Source organism: Motacilla alba, chromosome 2, assembly GCF_015832195.1.
Source record: "Motacilla alba alba isolate MOTALB_02 chromosome 2, Motacilla_alba_V1.0_pri, whole genome shotgun sequence".
Taxonomy (NCBI): Eukaryota; Metazoa; Chordata; class Aves; order Passeriformes; family Motacillidae; genus Motacilla; species Motacilla alba.
The window spans coordinates 36633065-36651351 of NC_052017.1; the positions used below are offsets into that span (position 1 = coordinate 36633065).

Genomic DNA, 18287 nt, shown 5'->3' on the forward strand with positions numbered 1-18287 from the left:
GAAGCAGGTGTGCATATGCCCCTGTTTCCATTGCCTTTTAAAGCCTTTTGCAGTAATTTGAAAAGCATTATTATTCACTGCAATTCCTTTTGATATTCTGCTGGGGAAAAAAAGACAAGTACTGTTTGCAGATGATCTGTGGGAAGTATGAATAACATTTTAAATCTTTCATGGGCTGTACTTATCTGAAGCATTTTTCTTTCCTCTGGCATTGTTCTGAGTGAGCTCTGCAGAGGACCTGTGTCTCAGAGCATGGAGCCTGGCATTGGCACAGGGCTCCCCTCTGCCCTGGGCTCTGCTTTTGGGCAAAGGGAGCACCCAGGGGTTGTGTCTCTGCATACCTAGGAAGGAGTCACTAACGGGGCTCAAGGCAGAGCCTCGATGCTGCCTGGAAATGGAGCTTTGGCTAAAGTTGAATTTGTCCTTCTGCTCTGTCACAGATGTTCAGGTCACTGTTACAAACTTTTTAGCCATTATCAGCTGTATAGACAGCAGTAAACTGCACATTGCTTAGGTATGGCTGTCCTATATACACAGTACGAGAGTCTGACTTGATCCTGAGAATCTCTGTCCTGTTCAAAGAAGTTTTACTCAACAGTCCTGTTGGTTTCAGCTGAACAGTTATTATACATATAGATGACTCCAGAGAGTAGCAATGTGCCATGTCAACTTCTGGTCTGAAAACCCCTTTTGTGCAATGTAGGATAAGCAGCTATCTTGCTGCTGGGAGGGAATTGGTGTATTAGTCTGAGAGGGTGAGCACACTGGAGAGTCTGATCTGTGGAATTCAATAATGCTAAGAGACGTTTAACATTGTGCTGTTTCTGTAGCTGTACCAAAGTAAGGTTAAAAATACTGTTATGCAACCACAAACATGCAATTAAAAGTTACAGTAGGAGACACGTAAAAGGAATGAAAATATCTTCCTAAGAGCATTGTTAGTAACATTGGGATTCTATCAAAGGCAGAAAGCAAATGCATCTGCAAAATACTGATTTATCAACACGGACTTATTTTGCCATCGTTGTATAACATCAATGAACTCATAGTTTTCTCATTAGTGGAGTTTTGTTCTGTAAAAATAGTTTGTAACTGTCTTTTTCTGCACTTGCAAATTAGATAACTATTGCTTGTAATCAGAGGTAACGTTTAATAAGTGAAAGCACTCTACTGAATTATGATACTTTGTACCTACTCTGGCTTGTGATTTTTGCATGTGTGGGCTTTTTTTTTAATAGCATTGGCCAACAGCATTTTCTCACTGACTTTGTAAATGTTTTTAATTTAAAAACATTGCAAGTGCTTATTTTGAAAAAGAACTTGTTTGGAATGATCCCATTAGTTGCTATTTTGCCTGGTTTTGTACCTAGGTTTCTGTCTATGCTGGAAGAAGAAGTGTACAGCCAGAATTCTCCCATTTGGGATCAAGATTTCATGGTGTCCAGTTCCAGAACTGGCCAGCTGGGAATCCAGACAGGTAATTTGCATTTAGTGATGGGTAACACAAATGAAAACAGCATGATTTAGAACTAATATGTGTATATATATATATATGTATATTAGAGAGATGTCAGTCTGTGACCTTTTAAAATAATAGTTTTATTCTCTTAATTGGTGAAAGAGCTTCTCCCTTTAGTGAGTTTGTTTTGTCCAACCAGTCTTAGAGTACTGTAAATTAGACAGATGGAGCTGAATGATGAGATTTTGCTTTTCAGTAGAGCCCTACAAAAAACCTTTTCATGAAGCTAAATGCCAGCAGGCTTGGCAGGTATGTGAAAGAAGTTTGTTTTCTTAGCTTCTGTTCAGAACTGCGAACTAATGAAGCCTGATGTTTGCAATCCCTGTTATCCAGCAATCCCTCCTTAGGTAGAATTCAGTTTAGAAAAATACACTGAGATAAAGCTTTAATGTCTCTACTTGGGAACTGGTGACATTTGGTGACATTGCTCTGTTGCACAGTGTTCACTGTTACTTTTTGTGTCCTGGCTGTCTATCTTTGTGACAGTCTTTCCATCAGCACCAGAATGGGTTCCATGACCTGGGGTTTTTTTGTGTTTGTTTTCTATGTCATTGCAGTTATCAGTCCACCTCCTGTTGCAAGATCCGTTGCATACAGTGCAAGTCCTTCATCTCTGGAGCAATCCAACAGTGGGAATATGAGTCCAGCTTGTAAAGTTTCTTCTGCCCTTGACCCAAACTTAGGTAATGGAGAAGGAGCCTTTTGACTTCTGTTGATATTATCAGTAGTTGCAGTATATGGTAACCTTTGCCTTCACTCCACATTAGCAAACTTGAGGCATTTTTGCTGCAAGATTTGCACACACATACCTTTTACTCCACTATGGTAATGTTTAACTAACAGAAATCACAACTGTATTTGCAAAAAAAAACAATTGGTTTTTTAAATTAAATTAAAATGGGGACAGGTCTGGTGGTGTCAGAGGTTTTTGAAAAATACTTTTCTTGGAGTACATCTGTTATAAGCCATAAGGAGAGGTTTTGTTTAAATAATGGCGGAGTAGAAGGAGACATCACATTTGGGTTTTTTAATCTTTCAAGGTACTGAAAATGCATACATTTGAGCAGTGAAGAAAAAAATGGATATACCAGCTAGGTTAAATTTAAAACCTGAATGAGGTTAGGTCAAAGAAAAAAAAACCTTATAAGGAAAAGAGTTGGTGGATGCATAAATTCTCCTAATAAATCCTTTTTCAAACACCTCAGGATTAATGAGCCTGTCAAGAGAGGTTGCTAGGTCAGAGAGATGATCCCAAGCTTATGTAAAGTGAGTCCTCAACAAAGGAGAAAAGCCAAAACCAAAGTGAAGTTTTAGTCTCCGTGTTCACTACAGAGAAACTTAGGGCAGCTCCTAAACTGCAGTTTTCCATAAGGTCATTTCTCAACTTGTCCCTCAGAAGTAGGAATGAGTAGGATGAGTGGGATAATCCTGAGCTAACAGCTGGATCTCTGTTACTGTACCTCTGCTAGTCCTTGGTGGACTGTTCTTCTATGAATTTAGCTAGTTTCTTTTGCTATATAATACATGTGGTTCTGCAGTCAGTAGGGCGGTTAATAATTAGCTTGGTATATTTTGATTTGGAAATTTTACGTGGATTTTTAAATGTGTATGATACACCAGACTGTATGTGCTGCTTGGTTTACAGAATAGGTGAAAGAATTATATGATGGGTACTTAGTTCCAGTGAATCCTAAAAGAGGGATTTTGTGTTATCAAGGAATAGGCACTGCAATTTGTGTATTGAACACTGATCTTACAAGACAGCTGCACAGAGGTTCCATGCAGAGGATTTTGAAGCAAAAAGAAAAAGCAAGTGGTTTAACTGTGAATTCACAGAGGCATAGTGGAAGGAGAGGTATATTTTTCCTGCTTCATGCTAATACCCCAGTGCAAAGCAAAAATTGAGAAGTGCTAAGTATTTTTCAGATTTCATTTATTTCTCTTTGTCTATAGGGATAAAAAAACCCAAAAAAAACAAACCAAAAATACCCAACCTCAAACTTGTTATATAAACTACAGGATATGACAGAAGTTCTAGACTTCATAGTGCTAGTCTGTGACATTTTGTTAATTTCTAATTTTTCTGAGTTTTGTTTCATAGGGGAAAAGAGAAAAAATAATGAACCCTATTCTCTGGAGGATTCAAAGAGACCAAGGGTTGTAGGAGATATCCCTATTGAGTTAATCAACGAAGTAATGTCAACAATTACAGATCCTGCAGCAATGCTTGGGCCAGAGGTGAGATATAGACTTGGTGTTGCAAATGGTCTGTTTGTGAATGGTCTGTTTTTAGTAAATGTTCCACATGGATAGAATGTGATAAGCTAAGAGTCCTGTCAAGAAAAATAGACTTTGAAAGAGTATGATTTGATGAACAAAAAATACTGGTGAAATACATCATTAACATGAAAAATAGTTCTACAATGCATTGTCTACAGTTAGCAAAGAGACTTGTAAACTACTGATAGTAAGAATGTAATAGTAATAGTAAGAATAATGATAGTAAGAATCTCAGCTTATCCTGCAAGGTGCTTTTGTTACAGAACGGTTCCAGAGAATGCTTTTTTTTGTTGCTAATCATAGATACAGCTCATAAGGTTAAATAGGGTTCAAGAATTGCAGCAGAATGAAAGATCCAAAGTTAAAACCTCTCTCCAGTGCAGAAACTGATCTAAACAGTTATTTGCTCTGTCTTCCCCAGTTGCTCTTTTTTTTTGGCTGGAAGAGAAAAACAAACAGAATTGCAGAATTGTGCCATGTACAGAATTGCACTTTTTTTTTCCTTGGCTGGCTTTTCCTCCTTCTGTTCTCTCTGCCAGGCTATGTTTTGCCAGCAGCTCATTTGCCAAGATTTAGCTAGAAACTGCTGAAGATTTGGAGCCACCTACATTTCTTATTCAAACTGTGTACTGTGACTGATGGCTCTGCATATTACAAATGCTGTGCCAGCCTGGCTGTTGGGGCTGGCAGTGACTAGAAACCCAGCAGCCAAACTTTGCTCAAAAAAGTAAACAGTATGTGCATACAGAGATGTTTTGGCATTGTAAAATGATCTTGAAAAAAATAAGCTAAATAAATTTTCTGTATTAATTTAATCTGCATTTAGATATATAGATGCAATTGCTAGATATGTAACAGCAAATTCTCTAGGAATTAAAATCTTTTTTTTAGGCTCTACAGTAGTGGCAGAGATAGTGGAAAGCACTAATAAAATTTAAAAAAACCCCGACTTTTCCTGTGCTGCCATTAAAATGCAGTATGTGTAGGCAAATCCACAAGTCATGCCCAAGTTGGCTAAGAGTAAAAGCAAATATGAAGACTTAGTGGCATAGGCTTCAACTGGATGTGTGCTATCCCTCAAGGGGTTTTGGAACTTTTTGAGTCATAACCATTGCTGTTGTTATCTAATCTGTATCAATATGAATTCAGATTGGCCTTTGTAGACTGCAATGTAGACTTACATCTGGCTTATTTGATGGTGTCCCTTCTGCAAAGCTATGTTACAAAGGCAGTCATTGGCAGTTCTGTTGGAAAAAGAGAGTGAGTTTTATTGGCTTGGTCATTCAGGCTGTTCTGTCAGAGGATGTGAAATCTCAAACCTGTGATTTTATTCCTCCTTTGTGTGGCACAGACCAACTTCCTCTCGGCACACTCGGCCCGGGATGAGGCAGCGAGGCTGGAGGAGCGCAGGGGGGTGATTGAATTCCACGTGGTCGGCAACTCCCTGAACCAGAAGCCCAACAAGAAGATCATGATGTGGCTGGTTGGTTTGCAGAATGTGTTCTCCCATCAGCTGCCTCGAATGCCGAAGGAATACATCACCCGCTTGGTCTTTGATCCGTGGGTATCCTTGGAGAGGGGGCTGGTGAGGGGGGAGGGACTCTGGTGCTGTTTGCAGCAGAGGTGGGGTGCAGAGCAGCTCTGCCTGTGCTATGCTTTTGCCATCTTTTCAAGCCCTTGTAACTCCTGGTTAATCTAATTGGATTGTACAAGTGCCATTTTGGTGGCTGTATTGATAAGTGTCTTGTTGCGGGACCATGGTGGGTTGACATTGAGTGGATGCCAGATTCCCACAAAACCTACTCCATTGCTCCCCTCCTCAGCTGGACAGGGGAGAAAAAGTACAAAGTTCTTGGATAAAAGGACAGGGAGTGATCACTCACTGATAACTATCACAGGCAAAATAGACTCAACTTGATGAAATTACTTTAACCTTTTACAAATCAGATCAGAATAGGATAATGAGAAAATAAAAACTACATCTTAAAATACCTTTGCCCCATGTCTCCTTTCTTTCCAAGCTTGGCTGCATTCATGATTCTCTGCCTTCTCCCCCAGGCAGTGTGGGGGATGGGGAATGGAGGCCACGCTCAGTTCCCATGTGGTGTATGCTGCTTCTTCCTCCACAGGGAAGGACTTCCCACGCTCTCTCCCTGCTCCAGCATGGGGTCCCTCCCACAGCAGACAGTCCTCCATAAACTTCTCTGGGGGTTCTTCCCACAGGCTGCAGTTCTTCATGAACTGCTCCAGCAGTTTAAGTTTCCGTGGTGAGCACCCTGGGGAGGCTCGTGTCCCTCTGCAGCCTGTGAAGGAGCCCCCTGCCAGAGCAGGTGAATGCCTGAAGGAAGGCTGTGGCCCTCTGGGAAGCCCACCCTGGAGCAGGCTCCTGGCAGATCTTGTGGCCTCTGAAGAGAGATGCCCATACTACTGCTAGAGCAGCTTTGCTGGCAGGACTTGTGTCCCCTGTGCTACTGCAGTTCCTGAAGGACTGTAGCCCATGGGAGAAACCCCACACTGGAGCAGGGGAAGAACTCCTCTGCCTGAGGAGGAAACTGTGACATAGACAGCATGTGGGGAACTGACCCCATTCCCCATCCCCTTCCACTGCTTGGGAGAGAAGGCAGAGAATCAGGAAGGAGGAGGGGAAAGGAGTAGTTTTAGGATTTGTTTTACTTTCTGTCATCCTGCTCTGATTTTGGTTGGTAATAAATTCAGCTAATTTCCCCATGTGAAGTCTGTTTGGCCTGTGGTGGTAATTGTTGAGTTATTTCTCCCTGCTCTTACCTCAACTTATGAGTCTTTCATTACATTTTGTCTCCTCGTCCAGCTGAGGAGTGATTGAGCAGCTTTGGTGGGCACCTGGCATCCAGCCAGGGTGAAACCATCACAAAAGCTCAAGCTACTGCATTGCTGCTGTCATTCCACAAGTTAAAAAAACCACTAAAATATGTACAAGACAAAAAGAATATATAATATGTATAAAATCTTTTTCAATGGTGGCACATACAATATACTACTCTTTGGGCTTTTTGGCAGGGGGTCACTTTTGGCACCATCTTTTTTCCCCAGAATACATCTTCTGCATATTGACTGTATTTATATGATACTGTGTATTGAATAATCTAAAGGATGGTGCACTGTTTTCATACCTTGAGAATTATACTACAATTCCTTATCCTTGACACATGAGAGTTGAGATTGCACTTTGTTACATCTTTCCTGGCAGTCACTATAAGTGCAACAGAAATGGATATTTATTCTGGTCTTGATTCCCGGAGGAGTGGGTGATTAGAAATAAGAAATGTCCTCTCTTACTTGATCAGCTGCATTTGAGACTGAGCTTAACTATGAAGATTGCATGCAAGGAAACAGGAATCCCTTAGAAAGGACTTGGTCTCCTGTAACTCCATTAACTTCTAATTTACTCAGGATAAAATCATCCTGAGAATTGTGCAATGGTGTAACTATCAACAATACATTCAATGAAAGCAATACAACTTTTATTTATTGGGCATTACCTGAGTATCTCAGAGTACTTTGCAAGGCCAGGAGTTTGCTCTATGATGATCACCTTTATGGTATATTGAAAGCATGATATTAAAGTAACAACTCTTCTATAGATACAAGTGGCTAACTTAGGAAGCATACAGAATTGCATTATCATCATGGAAAGAAGTGAATCAAGTTTCTGAAAAAGGAAGGTTAATGGCACTTGATGTACTATGTACAAGAATAAAAGTGATTGTCTTTTGTCTGCTCAGGAAACATAAAACTCTTGCATTAATAAAAGATGGTCGTGTTATCGGTGGTATCTGCTTCCGGATGTTCCCCTCCCAAGGATTTACAGAGATTGTTTTCTGTGCTGTGACTTCCAATGAGCAAGTCAAGGTAAGAAAAATCTGTATTACAAGTGTTTGTTAAATGGATTTGAGTCCCATTCACTGACTGCATGTGCTCCTAATACTTTTAGTCTTGTTGAATACACTGCTGAGTTGCCAGGCAGAAATAGATTTTGAAAGATACAGCAATTCTGAATACAATACACAAAAAACAAACTAAAATGTGCAGATTTATCATCATCATCATAATAGGAGGATTACCTGTATTTAATTAATTAAGTAAAATTTTTCTGAGCAGAGCAATAGTGGCCAATAGTCTGCCATTCTTGGACTTTTCATGCCTCTGTCCCCAGTAGCTGTGTCTCTGTGTAGTGTAACATCTTGTAGTTGACTGAAATACACATTGCTTGTGTGGGGCAATAATTTGTGCTCAAGCACTTTGTGACATTACATAACTTCAAGCTAAATGAGATATAATAAAAAATTAGGTGTAGTTTTACATCTCAAAATGAGCACAGGGTCAATTCTGTACACTCTTTTTTGAGTTAATGCCACAACATTTTCTCAGAATTTTGGGAATTACCATCTGTGTTGAAGGAATAGAGAGCACTATGAATACATGAGATTCCTCCAGCTTTTCCAGCTGCTCACCATTTGGTTCAGTGTTTTGCCTTTAGATGGTGCTCTAGCTTCATTATTTTCATTTCAAGAAGCAAGAGCTGAGATGTGGGTTAACTCAGAGTGTATAGCAGTTAACATGCAAAAATTGTACACTCTGGTGCAAAAGAGTGACACAGTGGGATTGAAAGTCTGTAACAACTGTTAATACTCAGGTTATGTTTGAGTTTATTCAACTCTGGTGTTAGGGAGGAGCATTTCCCTACATTAAGCAATGACCTGTCAGCATTCAGAGTGTTATAGCAAATGCAAACCCTAACAGAATATGCCTAAGTTGTGCTTAACTGCACTACGCAGGTGAGGCTGCCAAAGGTGTGTTGTGATTTTCTAGGAATCATCTTTCAAAATAATAGAGCAGATAATTCTGACCCATCAGATTGCCCCCAGGGCTGCATAACACACTATTTATTCTTTTATCCTCTGGGTGCTTTGCTGTATCAGTTGAATGTTTCTGAAAATTTGCTTTCCCACTTTTTGCTCTGAGTAAGGCTGACCCTGTCAACTCGTAACTGAGAAAAAAAAAATGTTCACACATGGGTGACCTGCCAGGGCCTAGGAAAAATAAATTCCTATTTTAATTCAGTTTGAGGCTGGAGTAAAAAATATAGGAATTGTTTTCCCATACAAATTGAATTGGTTTTTAGGTAGTTTGGTCCCCTGTTACAAAATAAGTTTTACTGTAGGTGCTAGAGTTTCCTATCTGGCAGTTGCCATATTTGAGGCTATGAAATTGTAAATTAAATCAGAAGTTTGTATTTTCTAATTCCATTTTTCTGGCTTTTTTACATAAGTAAAATTTTTCCCAGTTTTCAAGAGCAGAGTACCCAAAAGGAATCTGTGTACATTTCTCTAAGTGTCCTGTTAGTCGGCATGATGCAAAAATTGAAACTTTTGCAGGAACAAAACACTATTTCAGGATTACCTGTCCACTTTACATTTCTTCATATCACAGCAGAAGGGGATGACTATAGCTTCCTTGGCAATGTGAATAAATGCAACTTTTTGTTTACTTTGGGGCTAAATTTAAATGGAACTCGTACCTGTGTTCAATCAGAAGGTGTAGCTGTTTATTTGATTGTGGACTCTACAATTTTCTGCTCCTTATTATGGTAATTGTTCACTGTTCCTTTTTTGTGCTTATGATAAGCTTAGATAATGAATCCTTTGAGGCAGAGACTGTTTTGCTACAGGTTCACAGAACACTGGAATAATTTCAGTATTGCTACCACTTTGTAGTTTTGAAGAGATATGGCTCAGAAGGGATGCTCTATTGTTACAGTATGTGCAGTTTTGTTATGGGTGAAGTGTGTGATTTTAATGGTTGATACCTAATTTAAAAGAGGAACAAAAAAAAAAAAAAAAAAGGAGGTGGGCACCTTGAATTACAACTTCCATGCTGGGTCACAAAGGTACCCCTACAAGGCTCAAAAGAGTTTGCTCTTGAGTGTGCAACATCCAGTTAATTAAGAGAAAATCTTTTAAACAGGATCTGAAGGAAAGATTGCATTTTGAAAAACAGTGTGTCATAACCCCGAGTCCACAGGTTCTAATATGTGCAGTCCCCAAAGGCTTTGTCATGGCTTTTTCCTCCTATGTTTCACACAGGGTTATGGGACTCACCTAATGAACCATCTGAAGGAGTACCACATCAAACACAACATTCTCAACTTTCTCACTTATGCAGATGAATATGCTATTGGCTACTTCAAAAAGCAAGTAAGTTCAATGCACGAAATTACTTTGTGCAAGAAGTTTGACATCTAGTAGGGTTGACTAAATAACTAGGCATGGCAAAGTAACTGGATAAAATGTATAGTGCAATTTTACGTGTGTATTTTTTAATCTATAAAATCTGCTCTGTGTTCATCTCGTGTAATGTTTTTGGCTTCTAATACATTTTACTTTGATAGAATCATCCGAACATAAGGATATGGTATAGTCTATAATTTGTCTAGTCTAAAAACTAGTAAAATGTCAGCTCATTCACTGATTCTATAAGAAGTAGAAAGAAGGACTAGGCATACCTGTGACAGATGAAAACTTACCTGACCTGCACTTACAGCTCCTCCTGATTTGAAGCATGAGGTTCAAGGTCAGGAAAGATGGCCACGTCTGTTCTGTTAAATAGATTTGATAAACAGGTGTCAACTATTTGGTCAGTAAAATGAAGTCAGATTTTTCTCAGAGGTGTACAGCATTAAGCAGTGAAGAGGACCTGAATAGTGGGAAATTGAAACCAGGTAGAAGGAATTTTTTTTTTTTCCTTTCCTGTCCTTAGAGTGGTGAAATTCTGAAAAATGTTGCTGAGAGAGGTGTCTGTCCTTCTACGATGTTCAGGACTGGTCATGGCCTTGATCAGCCAGATATGATGAGACCTGTTCTGAGCTGAGATGGGCCTAGACGACCTCTTCGAGTTCCTTCCAGCCAGTTCTATGGTTCTGTATATAAAACTGGCACAATCTACTCTTCACACATTGATTATGAATGAGTACAATCTCCCCAGATGCCCCTCTGAGCAATTAACTGTTCTTTTATCAAGTGCCTCCCATGAGGAAGTATATGCAACACTGAACCATGGTCTGTAACTCACTGTTGTATTTTTGTATTTTAACATTATGATGAATTTGGTTCTCAATCCTCATTCCAGTTAAAACAAAAATGTAAAAGGAAAATGGCATAATGACAATATAAGTTATTTTTTTGTTTGTTTTCTTTGTCAGGGTTTCTCCAAAGATATTAAAGTACCAAAAGCAAAATATGTTGGCTACATCAAGGATTATGAGGGTGCCACATTAATGGGATGTGAATTAAATCCAAGGATCCCCTACACGGAATTTTCTGTCATCATCAAAAAGCAAAAAGAGGTGAAGGTTGAAATGAAATGTTGAACATTACTCTCTATTCAGATGTTTAGAAACAGTTCAGTGGGTGCCAGGTTAGCTCTCTTCTTTGCTTTGGTGCTTAAATTTGAGAACATACTTTTATTTGTTAGAATAATCCCTTCATTCAAGTCCCAGTGCCAAAATTTTGTAGTTGAAGCATCAAATTCTAACTTACTGATTTAATAAGAGCAAGACTGTTAAAGTACTGGTATTTTGAGGAGTAATTCACAGTTCAATTTTGTGGTAGTTAACTAAGCAAAATCTTGTGAGATTGATTTTTTTCATGACTTTGTCAGTTCCTTCCCTCCCATATCAGTAGTGTTCATTAGAGTGACATTTAAATGGAGTGTTTGTATTGCATGGCCTGTTTTGCTTGAAAAAAAGAGGATTCTTTTTTTCTGCCATTTTTAAAATATATAAATCAAGGGTGGACTCTCTTAATTTCCAGTCTGTCCTTCTTTGGATTTTATGTGTGTTGTTTTTTATTTAATTCTTAATAATATTCTATATAATAAAGCAGTTTATTAGCAAAATAATTATGACATTCCCACTTGTGTTTAAATACTTTCCTTGGTTTTAAAGAAATACAAATTATAATTTGTTCTTTCAAGATTGTTCAAACATAACTTTTTATTTTGTTAAAAAGCTTCATTATGGAACAATAATTTTTCTTCCAATAAAATGATTCGGCCCATGCTTGGAGAAGGAAAGACACTTCCTGATGTGGTGGTGTTTTACATTTAATTTACAAGGTTTTTTAACTTTACTTATTGGGAAAGCTTTCATAAGTCCATACAACAGGGACCATAAGTATTTCCCCTTTCATTCTGCTTGGCTGCATTACCCTTCAGACTCCAGGTTACTGCTGGACATGCCAGCTGCCCCTTAGGGATGGGATGTTGTCAGTGTGGACAGTGGATGTGTCTCTGGTAGCCTGTTACATCTTAGGCATGCCTAATTGCAGTAGTTCAGTTCTGGGCCCAAACCACCAACATAACATGCCACTTCCAAAAACTTGTTAGTTTTCAAAATTTTGCCTCTGGGACTGCTTTATTAGCTTTCTTCACTCTCTTACTTGTTGGGATGTCCACATTATTCTAAAGAACTTGGAGATATTCCTCTTGTAGATAAAGTGCCTTGGTCCTCCAGACATCTCATGTCTAAAATTATTAGGAGGAAACCTGCTGTTATGCAATGATCTGTGCTGTTGATCTTCTCTGAGAATAATTACATACAGCTTTGGAACTGCGTTTTAGGATTGCCTGCCTACCATTAAAAACACCAATCAGGCCCTTAACTCTCCCTGTTGAAAGGAAATTTAGAAATAGCCCTCACAGTCTGCAGCCTCATGAGGAGTGTTGCTTGTCTGTGCATGTCAAAGGCAGTGCAAATGCTACCTGGACATAAAAAGAATTTTGAATGTTGACAGTTGGTATTGTGTGCTGATTTTCTTGAATGCTGGTATTGGTCAGTATTAGACATCAGGCTTTTCAGGATCTGTCCTTCTAGAAGTGAAATTTTTCATGGGATCTAAGCTTTTATTTAAAGAACTGGAGTATATGCTTATGGCTGCTAAGACCATATCACCTGACACTGTACCAGTAGCTTGTTTACAGTCATTCTGGAAAATATGACAAGTCCCTCTATGCAAAGCTTTGTGACCTCCTGACTTGTGAGTAATCACTGGTACTGACTGAACAGCTTGCTTTAATCAGGAAGAGCCACTAGTTCCTAGATTATAAGAAGGGCTTAAGTTGGATTTATTAATTAGTTTGAAATTATTTTCATATTATGCTGGAATCTGCCCATGGTGCTGTTGTATACTGTATTCCTCTTAACATTTCTAAGCTCTTTTGAAAGTCTGGTTTTATCTTTTTCTCTTCTTTGAGAGAAAATATGAGGGAGTGAAGGTCCTTAAAAATAAAAATATGTACTTCCAAAGAAAATATTCTATCAGACTGGTGGTCTGCATGGCTATGCATTTGTTTACTCCAAGTTATGAAGTTTTGAAAGTCACATGTCCAGGACACACAAAGCTTAGATAAGTATCTAAGTGGGTATCTGGTGCACCAAAGCAAATTGCTTAGAATTTGAGGTAATAAGATTGCAAGGTAAAACAGTGTACCAAGGAGTAGGAAAAGCCTTTCCCTAGCATTTGCAAAGAGAGTAGAATTTTGGTTCTGAAGAGTGGCATCATTCTGACATCCTCCAGAGAAAATCTTTTGTGAGAGTATCTTTGATTGATACGTAAGCAACTCCTAGAGATAGATATATGGAGACTTTGAAGTGAATGGGTTTCTAATTTCTAAAACTTTGGAATATGAACATGTATGTACATAAAAATACATGCATTTGACATGTGCCTTGAAATTTTTGACCAGCTGTGCTGAAGCATTTCAGAAGTTCCAGCTGTTAAAATTTTATAGCCCATTCTCAAACCTTCTTCCAGAAAATTTCATTCTGTGCCTCTGCTCCTGTCTTCCCAAGAGCTGTCCAGCTTGTGATCAATAGGGTCAGCAATGACTCCTTTCTTTTCTAGATTTGTGCCAAAATAGGTGACAGACTTAGTAGCTTCATTTGCAGAATCAGTGCTTGGTCAGGTAGCTCAGCCCCATTATCGACTTCATGGAAAAAGACTGCAAGGTTAGGAAGTGAGAATGTTTCTGTTCATCACAGTTTTGCATTAATCTTCTGGGTGACTTTAGACCAAATAAATAATTTTTTTGTTTTCTCTGCTGCTTTATTACAGATCATTAAAAAGCTCATAGAAAGGAAGCAAGCTCAAATCCGAAAAGTTTATCCTGGCCTTTCTTGTTTCAAAGATGGAGTACGGCAGATTCCTATAGAAAGCATTCCTGGAATTAGTATGTATCAATCTCTCTTAATGCAGAACAGAAGCAGAATAGCCCAAGAAAGGTCCAAGACTAGAAATACTAATGTAGTCACATAGTTCTTTTTGATTAGAATGTAATTGTTTTGGTCTGCTGATTTGATTTCTGTGAAGATTGTTGTGCTTCCATTACAACTGCTGTCTTTGAGATTTCCCCAAGGCATCCCAGGCTGATTCTCTTTTATGTATGTGTGCATAATTTTATTTGTATGTGATCCCTGTTGGATTTGTATCACAGTGTAGGCAGCCTTTTCCCTCTGGCACCATTTTAATGCACTGTACTCCTGAACAACAGTGATTTCTGTGCTAGGCATGAACGTACAGGACAAAACAGAATTAGAAATAATTAAGTATCATATTTTGGGAGACTTTTTTCCCGCAATGCTTTTCTGCAATTTATTGTTTGTCCCTGGGGAATCCAATTGGATAACTTTGTCATGATTATTCTTTACAGGGGTGGGTCACAGTAAAATATGTATTGAATTATTGAAAAGACATGTGTTTCATATAGAAATATTTTAGAATCTTTTCAGCAGTCTGGTGGAAGAGTCATGTTGGAAATTGAATGGAGCTGCAGGCTAGATGGTTATGTTATTTATTAGGAGTAGCTTTTATTAAAACAAACCCATTTTACTGTGGTAGTGCTGAAATGGCTTTTCTTCTTTGAGTTGCAATAACTCAGTTAATGTTTTGACCTACTGTAGTTCCCATATAATATCTCATGTTATTGGTGTACAGGAGAGACTGGCTGGAAACCAAGCGGAAAAGAAAGAGGGTAAGTGCTACACAAAGTGAAATGTTGAAGCAGTTGAGATATTCCTTTGAGAAAAGTCTTTAAACAATGTCACTTGATATTTCCTTCCATCCACTGGAAATCAAATAATCTACAAGAGATGAGTTCTTAAGTGTATTTTTGGTGGTATTTTTTATTTTATTTTTTATTACGGGCAAGTGTGGTTTGGGTAGGGGGCTTCTTTTTTGAGGATTTTTGTTTGGGTTTGTTTGCTTGTTTTAAATTTTATTTCTGCCATAAAATGCTTGAAACTTTGGAGTTGCTTTTAGGTAAGATGCAAATTGTAGGAACGAGAATAAGGGACTCAAACTAATATTTCTGTATTTATATTTGCCTTCTAGTAAGGAGTCCAAGGATCCCGATCAACTTTACAGCACGTTAAAAACCATCCTGCAGCAAGTCAAGGTGAGTGCTAGCTCTAGTTTACTTTCTGTAAAGATTTTTAAATTATTTCCAATATCTAGTTTCCATATTAGATACCTTACTTTTTTCTTTACCAAAGAGCCATCAAAGCGCTTGGCCCTTCATGGAACCCGTGAAGAGAACAGAAGCTCCCGGATATTATGAAGTTATAAGGTTTCCCATGGGTAATGCCATTAACATTTTTTAAGTAGAGTTTAAAAATCATTATAGCTGCAGACATAGCAGATAAATTTTAATCTGATTGTTTTATGGTAAAAGATATATGTTATTGCAGCTGAATACCTTGCAGCTGTGAAGTGTCAAGAGTGTGATGCTGTCGTCTGAAATTGATGAGTGTTCTGTGACCCCTGTGAAACGTGTGTGGTGTACGTATCTGAAATCTTAGTGTGCCCTAGAGAGCTCTAACAAGCTCTTAAATGGTGCAGTCAGCTAGAAGCTTTCAGGACTAGCTGGTGTAGGTGAGTTGTAGGGATATGTTCTTGTGTGTAGTAACTGGTCATTGCAAATCCTACTCATACGTTAAAAAACCTGAAGGCAAACTTTCAGGAACACCTGAGCATTTTAGTTGCTATGAAATACAGATTTAAGATTCCTAAATCATATAGAGAAAACATTTTCAAAGGTCACAGGGTTTTCTAAGTAAGTCTTAATAACTTTGCTCCAATTTAAGTTTAGGAAAATGCTTCATGCAACTAATTTTAAGCTAATGTTTATCTGTATCTTTTAGATCTGCCACAGTTAGTCTGAGGTGTTACATTTATTTATTTATTTTTTTTTACTTCTAAGTAACACAGCTATTGTTTATGTGGGATTGCTTGCAAAGGGAAGTACACAACTGCTAATGTTTTTCTTTTGACTGCTTCTCTTATGACCCAGCTTTTGACTTCTAGGACATATAATTTCAATGATAATTCAGTGATACTCTAAATGAATGCTGGATTTGTACTGCACCAGATTTAAAACTGAATTCTGGCACTCCTCCCTCGTTTATGCAATATCACCTCTATCATTCTGATTAGAGTTCCTGAACCCTTTAATATCGTTAGAGAATGAAATACAGGTTCATGGCAGGCTATTAGTTATCAGTTTCTCAGAGAATAAAAGTATTTGTTCATGTTGCTTTGCATGGGCTCCAAGCCCACGTATATCAATTTAGTTTAATTATTTTTCTTTATATTCAGCTTATCATTCCCAAATAGCAGATGTACATATACTTTATAAACCAATTGCTGGCTTCCTGTACCCCCAACACAAATTTATTTTCTACTAATGAAGAAAAAGAATGTGAGTCCCTTTCTGTGGCAGAGTTTTCTCTGTCTGCTTTTCTGAGCAGATCTAGCTCAGAAATGTGTTTAATCTGAACAGTGGTTACAAATAACTTCCCTGAGTTGGCAAACTCAAAGTAGGAATGGTGTCTGTCCTTTCCTTGTTCAGATTCATTACACTAGAGGTAGGGGCAGCAGTTTACTTTGAGGATTGAGCTGAGGCCTTTGGTTTAGTTTTGCTTTGTTTTTTTCAGCTAAGGAACCCAGCATGACTAAACTGTGCCTTGATTTGTGGTAAATTCAGATTTCTCTCTGCTCTCCCTGCCAGCATGCTGATACTGTAAAAAGTTGCTTAGACAAGATAGAACAGATGCCTTTATGTTTGTGTACAGACTAAATTGTACAGTTTTTGAGAAGTATGGCTGTAATTTTTTTTTTACTACCTCCTAAGGTCAGTTCTCATTTATTAATGTTTTTTTACCCTGTTTCAAGTGCTCTTCAGGTGCTGTATCAAGCAATACTCTTTGGGGTTTTTTTTCCCCTTTTCATCTGCCATTCAGAAGCTGTATGGCTGAGTGACAGATGGAACCAAACTTTCACTGTGCTTAGAGGAGAACAGCTTAACTCTAGCCAGGCAACATTTGCTTTAGGGTGATCTGAACAGCCTTCTCAGCTGGGTGCTACAATTAGTTTATGGATATCTATTTTAGGTATAGGCACCTGAATTTCAGACTTAATGGAAGCTGAATGAGCCTTTACTTTTGCAAAATATTGTGCAAAACTAAGGAGTGGCAAGTTCTGTACCATTGGAAAAAGTATTTGAAAGCGTCCATTAAACTTCCCTTAAATAATTCCTTCTTGTCAATTTGAAAGGGTTTCCTCTCTTTTAATAAATTCAAATTCCCCTAAAAAAAAAAACAAACCCACCCCCCCAAACCCCCCAAACCATTACCAAAACAAAAATACAACCATATTTTTAAATCTAAAGTTTAAAAGTTTAATTCTTTTGCATTGGAGGTCTTTGGTCTCTGGTGTCCTTGCAATACTCATTGACGTTAAGTCTTCTTCAATTCAGCTACTTCTGTTTCAGTTTCACAAAGGTGCTGCTGGTGCCTGGCTCAAGCATTGCTAAAAAACTAGTTAGAACATCTGAGCTAGTTAGAACATCTGAGGTGAGAAAAGCCAAGGCATCCAGCACACCTCCCACTACTTCTATTCCTGTACTCACTCCTAGAACACTTGTAATGTAGACAGAATTTTTAAATGCTTGATGAAAATTACTGGGAAAGTGACTATGTGGAGAACACTGAGATGATTTGCATATTTTATGGATGACTGATTTTAGTATAAAGGAGAACACTTCTTAAAGGAGAGCACTTCTTAAAGAATGTTCTGTAAGTAAATGTTTTGCATGATTCTCTGAAAGCAGGGGAGATCAGTTCTCACATGATTCTTAAAAAGGATATACAACTATAAACTCTGAAGAGGTAACAAAAATATATGTAGAGTGTAGAACAAATTTTATCTTTTTTTTTTTTTTTCAAGGCTGCAAATCCTGCTTGTAGTGTAGACCAATGTATCTTCTCTGCTGTGTTTGCACAGCAGTAAGGATTTTAGTTTAACATACATGTTTTGTGATGTTTGAATTCTTTGCCCATATACCCCTAAAACCTCCTCCAGCAGAGCTGAGAACAGGTTGTCTCAGGACAGTCAGAAGA

General features: G+C 38.3%; 1 protein-coding gene across 3 annotated transcripts in view; it reads left to right on the forward strand.

The window, feature by feature from the left end:
* KAT2B (lysine acetyltransferase 2B) overlaps positions 1-18287 on the forward strand; it is a 40580-nt gene that overhangs the window by 19972 nt on the left and 2321 nt on the right. Inside the window, exons 7-17 of one of the 3 annotated variants that reach the window (XM_038163312.1) lie at positions 1371-1477; positions 2077-2202; positions 3621-3757; positions 5151-5359; positions 7561-7687; positions 9922-10032; positions 11037-11180; positions 13948-14062; positions 14827-14863; positions 15223-15286; positions 15358-15468. In XM_038163312.1, the coding sequence (XP_038019240.1) occupies positions 1371-1477; positions 2077-2202; positions 3621-3757; positions 5151-5359; positions 7561-7687; positions 9922-10032; positions 11037-11180; positions 13948-14062; positions 14827-14863; positions 15223-15286; positions 15358-15420 (1240 nt within the window). In that variant the 3' untranslated portion in view covers positions 15421-15468. The remainder of the gene's footprint in view (positions 1-1370; positions 1478-2076; positions 2203-3620; positions 3758-5150; positions 5360-7560; positions 7688-9921; positions 10033-11036; positions 11181-13947; positions 14063-14826; positions 14864-15222; positions 15287-15357; positions 15469-18287) is intronic. The other 2 variants (XM_038163311.1, XM_038163320.1) reach the window with 2 other exon arrangements.